Genomic DNA, 15512 nt, shown 5'->3' with positions numbered 1-15512 from the left:
CCACGAAGCCTCCTAGTCCAAGGTCAAACCAGCACCGCAGACCTGGAGACACCCGGGAGATGGGTAAAAATAAAAAAGAATAGTAATTAAAAACAAATCTCATAGAAAATGATCCGTCTGCAGCAATGCACATTACGGAAGGAGCAAGGCAGGTGCCCAGGGGCAGCGGGAAGGGCTGGTGGGTGGCTGGGGCGTCCGCGGCATCCCTGCCACGAGGGCAGAGGGACAAATCCCACCTCCACTGAGGCTGGTCCCCCCCTCGCTGCGTGTGGGGAAGGCAAATGGCTTTTCCAGGCAGTGCCGGGGAGAGCGGCGCTCGTCGGAGCAGAGCTGCTGCTGCTGCTGCTGCTGCCACCCCGTCCCACTGCCGGCTCATCGCCGGGATGGCTCAGCCGGCAGCTCCCGCTTCTGCAGCTCAGGATTTTCTCCAGAAGAGCTCCCTTGGGGCGGCTCTCGGCGAGGGAGGATGGAGCCGAGCACGTGCATCTCGGTGCCCTGCCACCCTGAAAATGCCACCCGAAAATGCCACCCCCCAGCCCAACACCTCTTCCGAAAGCGCCAGCGACCTCTTGGTCACCTCCTTCCTCGGCTGCATCCTGGCCACCACGTGCGCGGTTGGGGTGGTGAGAAACATCTACACGCTGGTGGTCACCACGGCTCCATGAGGTGCACTGGCTCCATGTACGTGTACATCGTCACCGGGGCCCTGGCCGATCTCCTGTACTTACCCACCATCCTCTTCGTGGTCTGCACGTACTTTGCGCGGGACTGGTACTTCGGAGACCTGGGCTGCAGGATCCTCTTCAGCCTCGACCTCCTCACCATGCAGGCCAGCATCTTCATCCTCACCATCATGAGCACTGAGCACTACCTGGCCGTCATCAGGCCTCTGGACACCCTGCGCGGGTTGAGGGACCACCGGCGGGCGGTCACCTGCCTGGCACGGCTGGTGGCCTTCCTCCTCACCCTCCCGGCCATGATCCTCGTCGACCTGCGCACCAGCCACCGTGCCGGGGTGACCAAGCGTATGTGCCACCCCACATGGTGGATGGGGACCTACGGGGTGTATCTCACCATCCTCTTCAACACCTGCATCCTCGCCCCGGGCATCATCATCTGCTGCTTGTACACCAAGCTGGCTAGGACCTGCTGGAGGTCCCAGCGGGCTCTTGTTCTCAGCACCGAGGAAACCCGCTGACGTCCCAGGCAGAAGGTCCTGTGTCCTGGACTTGGTTCCTGCCCTTCTGGCTGTGGCAGCTCTTCAGCATCTGTTGGTACGGGCAGGGGGACCGGGGTGGCACCACCATCATCCCCATCAACTTCCTCGTGACTTGCCAGGCCTACAGCAACGGCTGCCTCAACCCCTTCCTCTACACGCTGCTCTCCAAAGATTACAGTGAGTACCTGTGGAGCTGGCACCAGGCTGCCACAAGCCTGCCCGGCCCCCGGTGTGTCCCCCCCAGCCATCACCCGGCTCCCAGGGGGCTCTGGAGAGGACGGGTGCTCCCTGTGAGAGGTGGGTGCCCATCTTACACGCCGGTGTGCCATCGGGTTAAGCCTTTCTGCCGGGGGACACGGTGCTGTTCCCGCCTGCGTGAGGCCGGCAAGAGCTATCGAGTACGGTAATAAACAAAAGGATAAAAGTCGGCTCCCCTGCGGCAGGGCGGCTCTGATCACTGAACTCGCCCTGAGCCTTTTGCTAAACGTCTTTCTCGCAGTTAAGTTTTTATCTAGGAGCTCTTTTGAGAACTAGTTTATTGCCAGAGGCTGTGTCAGAGGACAGTACAGGCACCCGGTGACACTAAACGCAGCCCACGTCAGACAGCAGGGATCGGTCCCTTTGGATAAAGGACGTTCGCTTGCTATCCTCCTGCAGAGCCAGACCGAGCAGATCTACCCATCGGAGCATCCAGCCCAGATCCGCATCGTGCAGACACGTCACCGTCACTGCCCCTTCCAGATCCGTACCGAGATACACAGCATCGGTCTCGCGCGTCCTCGGCACGCTCAGGAAAAGCTGACCAAGCCAGGCATCGCCGGCCACCTCCCCTCGGGGTCAGCGGGGCCAAGACGTGCTCCTGGACCCGACCCCCGCGGGACTTCGATGGCAGGTCTTGCCTGGCTGTGTCCAAGACCGGAATCGGGAGAGGCAGCCAGGCTCGTTTAATCAGCATCCAATTAAAATTTAATTTCAAAATCTCCCAGACCAAATGCTTCACACCAGCCCAGGAAGATGCAACGTACGGTAGCTCTCTGACCAGGGTTATCTCTGTAGAAGAGACCAAGCTGCACCAGCAAGACTCACGTTGCTTGCTTATCTTTTCCGCCTCATCACCACATCCAGAAGGTTTCTCTCGCAGATCTTCTCCTAAAACCTGGCCAAATACCCCAACCCGTGCCAGGCTTTCCCCGGCCCTCCAGGAACATTTCTCTCCCCGCTCCCTGCACAGGGACCGCTGTGGCTCAGCCATGTTGTTTCCAGCCGCAGCCTGCCCTCCGTTCCGGGTGCCAACTGCTTCCGAATCTGGGACAGAGATCAGCAAAACTTGGCGCGACTCTCCTGCGGCCGTCTGTGAAGCCACGCTCACACCCCCCCCCCCCCCGAAACACCCCTCTTCTGCAGGCCATAAAAGCCAGGCTGTGGGGCGAGAAAACCTGTGTCCTTCTCAACCTGCTGGCGCCCAACCTCCTTCCCCTCCATCTTGCATCCAGCCACGAGCAATCCAGGCGGATTTTCTTGCATGACGTGTCTGTGCAACGGAGCGGCATCCTGGTCCCGTGTCAGGGGCTCTCGTTCTCTAGAGGGATATAAGGAACAAAATAACGCTGCGGCCAAGGCTGGGAGAGGGTCCGCAGGAGAGGTGGGCGTTGTTTCCATCATCCATCCAGCAAGTAGCTGTGAGATTGCAGAAAGGGGTTCTGTAAATGTATAACCTCCCCTCCTCATCTTGTTTGATCTTGTTTCAAATTAGCATCATCAGAAAGAGAGGCAGCATCCTCTCCTCCTGCCCTCCATCCCCCCCCGCCACCTGAAAGGATTTTGTCTGTCATTGTTTATTGGCAAAGCTTTGGGGTTTTAGATTTGCCCTATGCCAATGTGAAGAAAGGCTGAAAAGGGAAGCATCAAACTGTAAAGCACCAACAGAAAATATAAAGAGATTTGCTTGTGAATTAAAACCCATTCTGCCGTGCCTTTTTAAAGCACATACTACTGGGCAGGGGCTGTCTTTCCCCAAGCAGGCAGAGTGCCTGGGACACAGGAGCATCACCATAAATCAGAAAAGAAATTGCCACTCAAGACCAGTGCTCCTGCTCACAGTCTGGTTTTGTACCTCCTGCAGAAAGAGGCAGAGACTGGAAAATTTAACTTGAGGAATTTAATTGACTTGCCAAGCTTCCATAAACGAGACAGCCAATTCCTTGAGCTCTGTAAGATTTCCTAAGAGAAGTATTAATTTTTTTATCGTGTTTTCAAAAAGTACACATAGCGCAGAAGTCCTACAGCAACCCCTCTCCAGCATACCACATCCACTGGAGCAGGCTGCAGGAATCCTCCTCTCTCTTAGCTATGTCTGCATACCAAAAGGATACCAGAAATCGGGAATACTTCACAAAAAGTATTCATTAAACACAAAGCAGGACCAGCGTTTGACAGAGCACTGAAGGACCGACAGCATTTCTTGCTCCGAATCAAGCAGAAATTGTTCAGTCCCTGCTGCTGGCTGAAATGAGGGGGTGGGCGAAACTGGCTCCCCAGTCATTTGCTCATTATATATTAATGCATTCGATCATATTGTGAAGTTACTCAAAGAATAAAAAACATTACTGAATTGTGTGCCCCCCCCTTTTTTTTTTAAATAAAATATGCACAGATTAAAGAACTCCTGTCTTTCAGCTTTAGAGAGGGAAGGCTCTGCTGCAGCGCACACCCTGATAGGGAGCACTGACTGATCACTGCCAGCACCGTCCTCAGACTCGTACCTGTCTTTCTCCACTTGCAAAACACTAATTAGAAAAACCAAGCAAACAGGAAAGCAGCGGTTCATCAGCATTAATGAATCTTTCTCCAGCTCTCACTAAGGAGGGGATTGTAATTTCTTTCATGAAAACTGAGGTTTCGGAAAAGTAACAGGACAAATAACAAGAAGGGAAAAAGATAAAGGCTGGTAATGAATCAGTTAAAGAATGAATGAAACGAAGCGTTCTACCTGGAAAGGAGGAGTTTTATCTGGGCAGTCCGTATAAATCTGTTAAATCAGTTGCATTTCCATACCTTGACCACTGAGTTAGCTACCACAACCACAATCCCACCGCAGAGGTGCCGGTACCCAGAAAAGAGTGAGCCAGTTTTGTGAGCAAACACTGATGCTCAATATTCATGAGAGACCAGTGCTAACACCAGGACAGCTTCACCACGCCGAACGCTGGGTCTGTCAAACAAACCGGGGTTTTTTTTTAACCTCACTCGCTATTTTGTAATGCTACGCCATTTTCAGTAACAGAAATACTTTTGTTGCTGCCTTTAACACTCTGCCTTTATCCTCCACCCCCCCCCATTTCCAGCTAAGCACAGCACAGCACTACCACACTCTTTAATTATGAGCGTATCAATTTTCCTGTGACTTCCATAAATATTTTAACAAACAAAATGGTGGATACCAAGAGTTTAAAGTTGTGAGTTTATTGCATATGTAACAAAAATGAACATGACCTCCTGGGTCCAGCCTACTATACAATCACTGTTTATTCCAGCTGGTTCCATAACCACATTAAATAGAACTAGTATTTCTTTAAATACTTTGATTTAGACATAAAATGAAACATTAGTGTACAACTTTCACAAAATAAATCTGCAATAAAAACAGTGGGAAGAATAACAAGGATAGCAGCAATACTTAAACATGACATTACAAAATAATAAATTAAAAAAATACATTATAAAGTGGTTGAGGAACAAAAAAATTAACAAATTAAAAACAGATCCATACTGTGTTTCTGGGAACTTGCTGTGCCACACAGCCCTGAACCTGGGCACCGGCTCCAGAGCGCCCGGTGGCTGGATCACTAATTTACAAAATCTGTTGGATTTCATAACCACCTCGACTTGAACTAAGTACATACTGCTGAGCAAACGCCGATTTCACCATCTGGAGCTTCGAGCAGCCTTTTTGAAGCAGGGTCTCGTCTAACATAATGCCCAAGTTAACGCTAACATTCATAAAACAGTCTCGTTTCTTCCCGATTTAAAACACGAGCGAAGTGGTGGTTTCCTACATCCCTGAGCATATATAGTGTAGGCTGATGAGCAGTATCAGGGCAAGCACTGAAGGTCTGTGCCAATGGACCAGCTTTTAGGTTTGCCTTGAGGACAGGAACAAAAGACACACTGTACCTTGTATTTCCTTCAGGTCAGATCCAAGAGTATCCATGTACAAGGTGGAACGGGTAACGACAAAATGAACACCAGACTCGATGTTATTCTTTGGGCAAGTTTGAGAAGTAACAACCAGTTCGAGTGCTGGCAGACCAAGTGGGAACGAACACGCAAATTCAGGCAGCTGAGGTTATCCGAGCAGCTCCCGAGACCTCAGAGAGTCAATGGCTCAAGCCATGCAAACTCTTCTTTGCGTTTCATCCTTCCCTGGCCTTGAAACCAGCCACAGGAAGAACAAGCCATCGCTCAAAACCCATTCTGCCTCGCTTCTTTATTTTCCTCCCTCCACCCAACCAGCTTTAAGGCCTGCCTCAAATGCACGTGCAGAACAATACAAAAAAATGTCTTCGTCGTCGCTGAAGTGGCACAAAATTGCAAAGACAACACGATGGGAGAGGTGGTGAAGCTGTTTAAAAGAGAACTGAAATAATTAAAAAGACAGCGCCCCATTCTCGTTACTGTCAGCATGGAGGAGGTACCTTGACAAGGGCTTTTAAATACAGCAAAAAACAGACGGACTTTTCAAAACAACAATCCTTGCCTATTCTTATTTTGTGCATTCAATAAAACACTGACCTAGCAAAGACATTAGGAACTATCATATGTCAACTGTGTCATTGACATAAAGCTACTTGACCTATAGATCTCCAAATCAAGGGCCTTTACCTTCACCTCGCTTGGTTTTTACTGAGCCAGCTGTGCTGCATGTAGAGCTTGTGTGATAGGATTTCTGTCAGTGGTGGGCTTTAGTATCTGTTTTTTTTAAACTCTTTTAGTGAAAAATCCACATGAGACTGCATGCAAAGCTTTTGGGCAATAATCCATTTTGCATTTTTCCTATCTGACTGGTTTATTGCACATTCAAACGTACTGAAAGGATTAAATACACTCTATGAACAGGTACAACTTCACAGCCATTTTGCAATCAAGCCAGGGCTGTGGGGATTCTGCTACTCAGCCCAAGACCGTAGAGATGCTTGTCTGCCGACAGTTGCATTTCCTCTCTTTTCTGCAAAAGAGCCCCATAGTTTCATTTACGTCCCAACAACCAGTACTGCAGACGCTGGTCCCCAAGTGCCAAAAGATTCCTACAGAACATGGGTCTAAATACGCCTCTCCTGTACAGTCTTGCAGGATGAGCATCTTTAGCTACCCCGTGCAAATCTCACAATATGGTACAATTTTACACCTCCAATGCAATCCTTACTCCCAACAACAAATCACAAGAATTATGGTCAATGGAAAAAAGAAAACCACAAACAAACAAAACAGAGAACGATGCCAGGGTTTTGACAAGTGTCTACTTTCTGTCCTATCACAGTTTAAAGCTATTATCAAATTCAATTAAAAAAAAGACAAAATAGAAGTATTCCAGTAGACATCTTCTAAGAACGATCTCTTACCCACAGCTGAATTTCAATGCACTATTCCATAAACATAACATCTGTTAAATGTTTCAGTAATGAATCTCTCTAAAAATCAGGCTTGCCAGAGAAAAAAATCCTATACAAGCAAGTCTGCATTACTTAAGTTTAGACATGTCTGATAGATAACTGGGTCTTTCTGAAGCCGTGTTATTTGTTAAAATACTGTCTCATCTTGGTGTGCAAACTGGAAAAAATGTTAGTGATTCAGGTATTTGATTTGCTTTTGTTTCCCCTGGGAAGTCATTTTAGCAATGTGTTAGAGAACAAACCTTTTAATATTAGTTTCAGATATTTGAAAAAATAGCCTTATATGGCTCTCTGGAGAAATTTTCATCCCTACAGAACTGAAGTCATAAATTCTTCCAATAGCTTTCCATAACATTTAAAACGTACTCACTATATAGTTACCCTTTTACCTCAACCTCCAAATAAACCTTTCCCAAGGCCAAAAACTTCAGAACAGAAGTCTGCTCTGTTAGCTTTCAGCGATTTCCATGTGAGTCTTAGAATTTGAAGTCACACAAACACATCTCGGGTAAAGAGAGTGGCACAGAAATCACAGCTTTGGGATTGAATAGAGTTTTATCCTCCGTCTCCTCCTTACAAGGCTTCTCTGCAAGGTACTTACATCTGAACGAACTATGGAAAGTAATTCTGCAGGAGGAAATAATTGTTTTCATGTGCAAAACAATTAGATTTCAGCCAGGACAACCAAAAAGAAATCATACAATACCATTTAAGCTGTCCCAGATTCCTTCACTTTTCTCAAGGTGAGCCACAGCTTCCACTGGGAGCTTCCTGCTAAGGCAGAACTTGGATTTCTTTACCTTTCAGTTAAGTGTTCATATGGAGGTATTTTCTGCTAGAAGTTTATTTTTTAAACAGGTGTTTAAAATGTGCAATGCAAATTCTAGTGCCAGTCAGACACTCTGCACCTGCCGGACTCTACAAGGGCTCAAGCTTGATTTAAGACAAACTAACCAGGTACACCTACCAGTGGCAAGTCCTCAGCAACTTAAGCTCATTCTTAATTACACTTTGATTCTCCTATTAAAAAAAACCCCACAGGTCACCGACCCTATCACAATATGTGTTACAAATCTAGCAGAATATCCTGTGTAACCAAAGCCAAATGCTGAACTTGGCTGCATTTCGTTTTATGGGGGATGGAAGAAGAGGGAAGGGGTTATTGTAACAAAGGGGAGAAAACAGAGTTGGAAACCACCAACAAAAGCCCCTACCCCCCCCCTCATCCACCAGCGGCGGAAGGGAAACAGCCCCATCTCTAAGTTGTCTAGAGTTCCGATGCTTCAGACAGCTTAGCAGGAAGTTCACAGCAAGCTTCTTCTAGCTTTTGATTTGGTGGTCCATGAGCTAGCATCTGTTTCCTTTGGTTGCTTTTTCACTCCACAGCAAACCCACATGTCTCTTCCACAGCTGTCAACAGCTTCTCATAAAGCTTCTCGTATGACTCATAAGGCGGAATGTCAATCCGGTTAAAGCTAGAGGTAAAATAACAACACACTGCAGTATATGAATCTAAAATATTTATTGGAAAAAAAAATAATTTCTAGATCAGCTACATATAGATAGAATTTGTAAAAAAAATCGAAGAAAGCCTCAGCCACTTCAGTGGCCAAAGGAGGCAAGATAAAAAACAACTGTATTACTGCAGCAGGAATGCGTGACTTACTAGGGCAGCATTTGGGAGGAGGAGGCAGGTGGCAGATGCAGGAGACTTGCAAATAAAGCAAGACCTCAGAGAGGCCTGCTCCCTGCTCTGCCTGCAGACAATCTGTGCCGCTGCCGAAATGATTTCCTGTCTCTGACAGAGGGAGACTTCCGTACAAGAGCGCAGTTCCGTGCCTGGACTGTACCAATAGCGCACTTTTCCTACAGTTTACATCTGAAAACTCTTCTTTGTAATCCTGCATGAGGACTCATTGCTGTGAGTCAGTCGTTCTCACAAACACCTCGCTATCCATGGGATAAACAAAAACCACAGACAGTATAGACGACAAATCAAGCTATAAGAAGAGAAGTCGATTATTTTGCTGGCTGCAGAGTACAGATATTTCCAAGCTAGCAGAGCACACTTGGAGTCATCTATGCATATCACATGGTTAATCCATACCCAGGACAAACAGAGATGAGTCCTTTAAACGAAGACAAAGGGAAAGCAAGCACTGACATGCAGAATGTTTTCATCTTACCAAGTGTGGGCTTTTGGAAGGTTGTCTGTGTTTGCATCTATTAAATGGATGGTAAACAGTCTGGGTCCTGCAGCGCCTGTAGAACCTTACAGACAGACATTCTAGTTAATGCACTTCAACAAAACATCATTCATGCACACAAATTTTTCTGCTTATAAAAAGGCAAGAGAGAAAATTACAGTTCCAGCTGCAAACATAAGTATGTCATAGGCTAAATCTGTAAGATCAGATTTGCAGCTGATGAAGGGACGGCAGAAGCGATAGGGCTGTTCATGACAGTTAATTTGCAGACTGGAATTTTGGAAAGCTGCTAAATTTTATATTAACAAAGTTGCATCTTCAAAAATGAAAAGACTTAAGTGCAAGAAGGTTTCCTTGTAAAACAGAACTATATATTTTAATTTTGAACATCAGTTTATTGTCGGCCACAGATGGAATGTTATCAGAAGAATCACAACAGGCTAGGACACTGCCACCTTTTCTGATGACAAAAACTGCAATTTTCAGGAACTTGTCTTAAAGTCTAATGGTTTGTTGCCAAACAATGAAGGGAATACAATTCTCATGTCAAAAAGTTGTTCGGTCAGCTCTATAATCATGCACGTGCTTACATGCAATGATTTTAACATCAGTCCAGAGTTGTAGGAGACTGATAAGCTAATATTGACACCAGTCAAAGCGCTACACGATGACAGATTTACCAGCTTCTATCACTATCAGCAAGGGCTTAAGTGTTCGCCATCAGCAGAGCTGCGGACAAACGTAAAACCGCTCTTGGGATCTAAAGTTTGTAAGTGCTTGAGTTATCCAGTAATACGCTGATATTTTACAAGGGGCTAGTAAATACCACACGATTTTTATCTCTTTCTCCCACCGCAGATTAACTCGGTCTCCACATCAGTCACCTTGTAAAGCCTTGAAACCTTGAAGTGGGACACGCGTCGAACCCGTCACAAACTGCAGCAGCCTTGCCCTTCTTTCTTCATCAAATGTTTCCACTGCTTGCCAGAACCACTTCACAATATTGCTATCTGCCATGCAGTGCTTTAGACGTGTGTTTGACTTCCAGTCATTCAGGTCTATCTTATCCAGACCTCCTATGATTAGCTGTTAAAGGATTAGAAAACGCTTTAACATTCAGAGTCATTTCGGGTTTGCAGCTATAAAAACATACATCCAACCATTTCACGAAGCCTAGCATTCTTCACGCGCTTGAACCACCTTTTTGGTGCAAGGTAACACTCCAAAACAGTTTAGAAGAGGCCGTAAATCTCTCCCGTTTAACTGCAATGAAACTGAGGCCAAGGAGTACCCTTACCAGAACTAGAATTTTCACAAGAAACTAGAGTCAGAAGCCCATTCAAGACCTGCTTCGTTAAATCTGTGCTACCTGAAAAGTACAGCATATCTTTACGAGGGTACAGCACAGACTTGGAAGAAGGCTGCACTACACAACGTCATTGTCCTGATGCAGGTTTGTCCTAGAGGTGCCAACACCAACTACGACAGAATCCTGCTTGGTTTATGGTAACATCCTAGTTGGTTTGTTGTTCCACAACAAACTACAGAAACTTTTCATCTGTGTTCTGATGTCGTTTGTGAGAGGCTCTGACACAGACCAGACATATTACTTCAATTTCTTTTCTAGATGATACCAAGTTGCAACATACTGTAAAAGGAAGTCACTGCTGGCCATGAATCTAACCACCTCCCCTGGCAATGACAAATAAATGGCATAGAGAAAACTTCATCACTCCAAACAAAATGTGTGTCATATTCTAAATTTCCCCTAATATTTCATATTGAGGATCACATTTCTGAGAGCTACCGTTTAGCAGCTGCCTTTTTGTGCCACCAAGACAGCACCCGCTTACGCTCATTTACATTATTAGGACAGTTGTGACTGTTCTGACGTAGACAGTATTGAAATATTTAATGGATTTTTAATCTGCCTTTTCAAGCAGCTAGCAAATGGAATGCAATAACTTCATGGGATTAATCAGTATGCACGAACAACTAGCATGAAGCTAGTGCTTCCAATACCACAAATGGTTGATATTCCACAGATTGCCTTATTTTTTTAAAAAGGCAAAAACAGAGGAAAAATTGCTATAACAGGAATTATTTTAAGAGGTAGAATTCTGCACCTCAGGATTAAATGAGAAGACATTTAATTCATTTCTTTTCTATATGTTCTACATTTCTATTTTAGTCCCTGTAAACCATGCCCTATGTGCATATAGAAACAGCCATGCATGAAAACAGTTACTGAAGAAAACAAGTTCTGGAGTGGATAACACGTTAGGTCTTGCCAACAATTCCTCAAACTTGCAGTACTCCTTCCCTGCTCAGACCACCTGCTTTGAGCATTAGTCCTTGGTTAGACAACATGGTGTATTTGTCTTTCCCTGTTTAAGTAGCCCTCTCAATAATGTTAACCTAAAGAACGTCTAGAATAACCCAAAAAGGGTTTGTTAAACAAATACACAGCTTTCTGGTATATAACTTGGAATAAGTTTTGTGGGTTTGTTTTTTGTTTGTTTTGTTTTTTTAAAATCAGTGCTTGATTGTGGACCAAACAAATTACAAAACAATATTCCGTGTGGATAAAACATATACCTCAAGTTCCTTCTGGTCGAAAGGCTTAAGGAGATGTTGAGGAATAAGTTCATTAAAACCTTTCTGCAGAGCCAGGAACTGTGCCTCTATTCCTCTCATAAATCGCCAGTTTACATACAACCTGGGGGGGGGGGAAGAAAAAGTCAGGGATGATGAGCTAGATAGGACTGGTTTTTTTATATAGCAGAGCTGGAAAATGCTCGCTTCACAGAGGAACTTGTTTTAATACACACATTTTGTATTATGAAAGAAGTGCTTATCAGTTCCTTTTTCCATCAACAATTAATTATTGCACCATCAACAGAAAAACCAAAGTAACAATTCACAGCTTCATCTTCCCAGGTCTTACAATAGCGCATTGTGTGAAAACACTCTGTCATTAATGAGTCAGGTATTTCCCCTCATAATACTTATTTCATTAGTTTCACTATATAAAAAGAATTCATCCATTTACTACCTTCTTTCCACTACATTTGCAGGATATATTTTTGTTCTGCAATACCTGACATATTCTTTCTTGTTCTCTTCTGTCACTGGAATATTCCTGCCATTTGGTTTGAGTTCATGCTGTAAAATCCGCCCAAAAGCATTGTGTTCCACACAAAATGTATGGTCCAGAACTGGGGTGATATCGTTCTCTCTGGCAATGGAAAGACAGAGGGTAAACCTAGTATTTTTGATATTTTGATAACTCTCAGTGGTGATGCTGACAGTTTGTTATTTGAACACTTAGCCTTCAGGATAAACCTAGTAACTAGCCATCTGCATTTCACACCACTAGAGGAATACTGCCACAATCACCAATTTCTATATAGCTTAATGCATGTTGAACAGCCTGATCAGATATGGGTCATCCATCTAATTCTAGCAGTACTCAGGATAATGAATAAACCCCTATAGACACAAAAACACACACAGACGTATATATACACAGCAATAATCTGATCTGCTGTCATGTATCAGTGTGAAGCATGGAAGAGATCACATGCAGTGAACTTCAACATCAGTAACTTTAAACAGAACATTCAAAACAGCATTTAGGAAAAGAAATCGAGATAATGCAAAGCAGTGCTGAAGAGTCCCAAAGCTACACTGAATGTTGGATTTTGTTCTGAACTGTAAGCATGCAGAAGCCCAAATTACTTCCATTTATTTCCATCTTAATCAAAGTTGGTTTTCTTTTGAACAAGCCTGTACTTCCCCTCAGAACTCTGTGCTGAGCTTGGATTTTGATACTGTGATATTCTACCATACCCATGCAACGTTTAATGATTTAGTATCTACTTCGCTGCAAGACAGCTAACACAGAGTTTGCAATGAGAACTTTTCCTCAAGTACCTTCAGCTTTTTGACATAGAAACAGTAGTTTAATAATTTTGTACAGATCTCCACCATTACAAGATTTTTACAAACATTTTCTGTCAAGTGTTATCTCACTATTGCCAATATACTCTACCCTATCTTCTCTACAACGAGACAATTGATAAATACAGTACTTACAAGATCCAGACTAAACTTTTGTGTAATTCTGGGTCAACAGATTCCAGATCGGAGAGCTGAATGGGCTTCCCCAGCAGCTGTTTGTAAAAGGGAACCGTGAAACCCCCATTGATATAGTGTCCATGGAACACAGCCAAACCCATTATCCGACCAACAAAATGGAAATAAGACAAATGGTCCTGCAGGGAGAGAGGAGAAGAAAAATCAGGCAGCGGGAAGACACTGACATCTTGTGGTTATATCTGTGCCATCAGTTGTATGTTCAGTGCAAGTTACCTGCAACCCTCTGGGCAAGAGGAGCCACCATTTTTGCTCGTAACATAACCAAGAACAGAAGCATTTAATGATTAAACACCTCAAGTCTCTGTGCATTACCTGACTAATAAATTGGATACAAGTCCTCTAGACCTCTCACAGGGCAAAACTCAGAAAAAAAAAATCCCCATGAAACCCCCAGAATCCCAAGAAGATATGACAATTCCAAACAAATTAGTTTATTCTTTGTTTAACCATCAAAATCTTTTTGCTCTTGAGGAAGCAGGCCATGTGCTTGTTTCCTTCATGTCGCTTCTAAACTGACTTTTGAAAACTGAGGCATAATCCTACAGTTGAGATTCTTCCAATCTACCTTCCCCATCTTAGAGAGCAAATGTCAGGAAATGTCATGTCAGGAAAAATTCCCCTGTACTAATAGAGAATTGCTGCTGCTTTTAGGGTCTGCATCAATACAAATCCTCCAGTAAGAAAAAAGAGCAAGCACAGCAGCTTATTGAGAAAGGGCAGCAAGGCGTACAAGCCCCTACAGTCATGGGGTGAACACTGCTTAGAATGCAATGCTGTTTACACAACCGCCTGCATTCACAGCGAACATGAATTTCACCTACATATACCTTCTCAGAATCGCCGTGCATCCCTATCAGCATTGAGGAGTCTCAAAGAAATCAGATACTTATCAAAGGATACCTCTTCCGTCATGTTTTTAATTTCTGAACAAAACCCCTCTGCTTCATACTATATCAATATAAGACTCTAACACATTCTTATTCTGCTTTACCCTTCAGTTTACACTCTTGTCATGGAAGAACAGTTGTAAGAAAAAACTGCAGGGGACATCTGTTAAAGTAGGTATGTCGCTCAGAAGTTAATACTTACAGGATTGATAGAAGAGTCTGGATTGATTTGCAGCATGTAAATATTATCTGTGGAGTACTGGAAGAGTCCATAATAGGGATTCAACATTTCATGGCACAGTAAATACAACCATTCTCTGCCCCAAAAAAAAAAAGTTTTAGAAGGGTGCAACCTCCACTTAAGTTTCAGACAACACAAGTATTGTGAATCATCAGTTATGAAATGCTTATTTCAAAATCAGATCACCTTGTACTGCCCTTCATTTGCAGACCAAAAAGGTATGCTTAAAAACCCTTAAAGTGTCTTACTCCACTCACAGGTAGACTTGTTTTAGTTTAGAAGTACTAAAGGGATTAACATCAATTAGAGAAGCTATAGCAAACTGTTAGACAACGCCACCAACAAATTGAGTCTGAACAAGACCCACTCCCAAAAAAATCTTGACTTTGTACTGAGTTCAGATATTTGGAGACTAAGAGATCTGCTCCTCTGCAACTTGTATAGTATAAAGAAATATTCAAAAAAATCTGTTGTTTAAAATCAGCTCAATCACTGCCCCATCAGGGCAACAGTGCAGACACTCAAGGTTGCGTCGGGTAAGGCAACTCAGAATGTTCCAACTCCTTTCCTTCGTCCAGCGATGGGTTACTGAAAGACACCTAAGTGGGTGATGCAGCCTTTGTGGATTTGAGAAATTTCTCAGTGAATTTACACAATGCATCTGAGCCACCGCAAAAATGAGCATTTTGGTGATGCTACAATCAGCTCTAGAACTTCAGATCTGATGTGACTCACAGGGAATTATTATTATTTTTAAGAGGGAGGCAAGTCCTCTCTAAAATTTTAGCCTTTGTTTAGGATTAGTTCATCTCCATTCCTGCTCCAACAGATCAGAGGACTCTCCTGAACGTGGTCGAGACGTAACAAAAAGGAACCCCTATCGTCTTACAATCTGCTGGAAATCAGGCAGGTGTATTTAACAAAACCTTTACTGTGATTTGGATTTTACTTCAGAGTCTATATGCTTCTTGAAAGACCTCATAATTTGAGCTGATCACACTTTCACTTATGAACCTGGAGCCTGTTGCTGGGATCAGCACTTTCTCCTGTAAGATCAATAGCCTATCCTAAACAAGCCTTTCACACTCACTGGGTAATGGTGATGACAACAGAGTACCTACGGAGAAG

General features: G+C 44.2%; 1 protein-coding gene and 1 pseudogene across 2 annotated transcripts in view; one reads left to right on the top strand and one right to left on the bottom strand.

The window, feature by feature from the left end:
* The first annotated feature begins 509 nt into the window (after positions 1-509).
* Positions 510-1722, top strand: LOC127022547 (urotensin-2 receptor-like; annotated as a pseudogene).
* Positions 1723-8124: 6402 nt separating this feature from the next.
* SMURF1 (SMAD specific E3 ubiquitin protein ligase 1) overlaps positions 8125-15512 on the bottom strand; it is a 43448-nt gene continuing 36060 nt past the window's right edge. Inside the window, exons 12-18 of one of the 2 annotated variants that reach the window (XM_050905753.1) lie at positions 14346-14460; positions 13194-13372; positions 12196-12333; positions 11694-11814; positions 9980-10181; positions 9075-9159; positions 8125-8363 (exon numbers count right to left, since the gene is read on the bottom strand). In XM_050905753.1, coding sequence (XP_050761710.1) covers positions 8264-8363; positions 9075-9159; positions 9980-10181; positions 11694-11814; positions 12196-12333; positions 13194-13372; positions 14346-14460 — 940 coding nt within the window. In that variant the 3' untranslated portion in view covers positions 8125-8263. The remainder of the gene's footprint in view (positions 8364-9074; positions 9160-9979; positions 10182-11693; positions 11815-12195; positions 12334-13193; positions 13373-14345; positions 14461-15512) is intronic. The other variant, XM_050905754.1, reaches the window with a different exon arrangement.

The sequence above is a fragment of the Gymnogyps californianus genome, chromosome 15, assembly GCF_018139145.2.
Source record: "Gymnogyps californianus isolate 813 chromosome 15, ASM1813914v2, whole genome shotgun sequence".
Taxonomy (NCBI): Eukaryota; Metazoa; Chordata; class Aves; order Accipitriformes; family Cathartidae; genus Gymnogyps; species Gymnogyps californianus.
The sequence above is the reverse complement of the archived record's forward strand: the minus strand, read 5'-3'. Positions and strand labels throughout refer to the sequence as shown.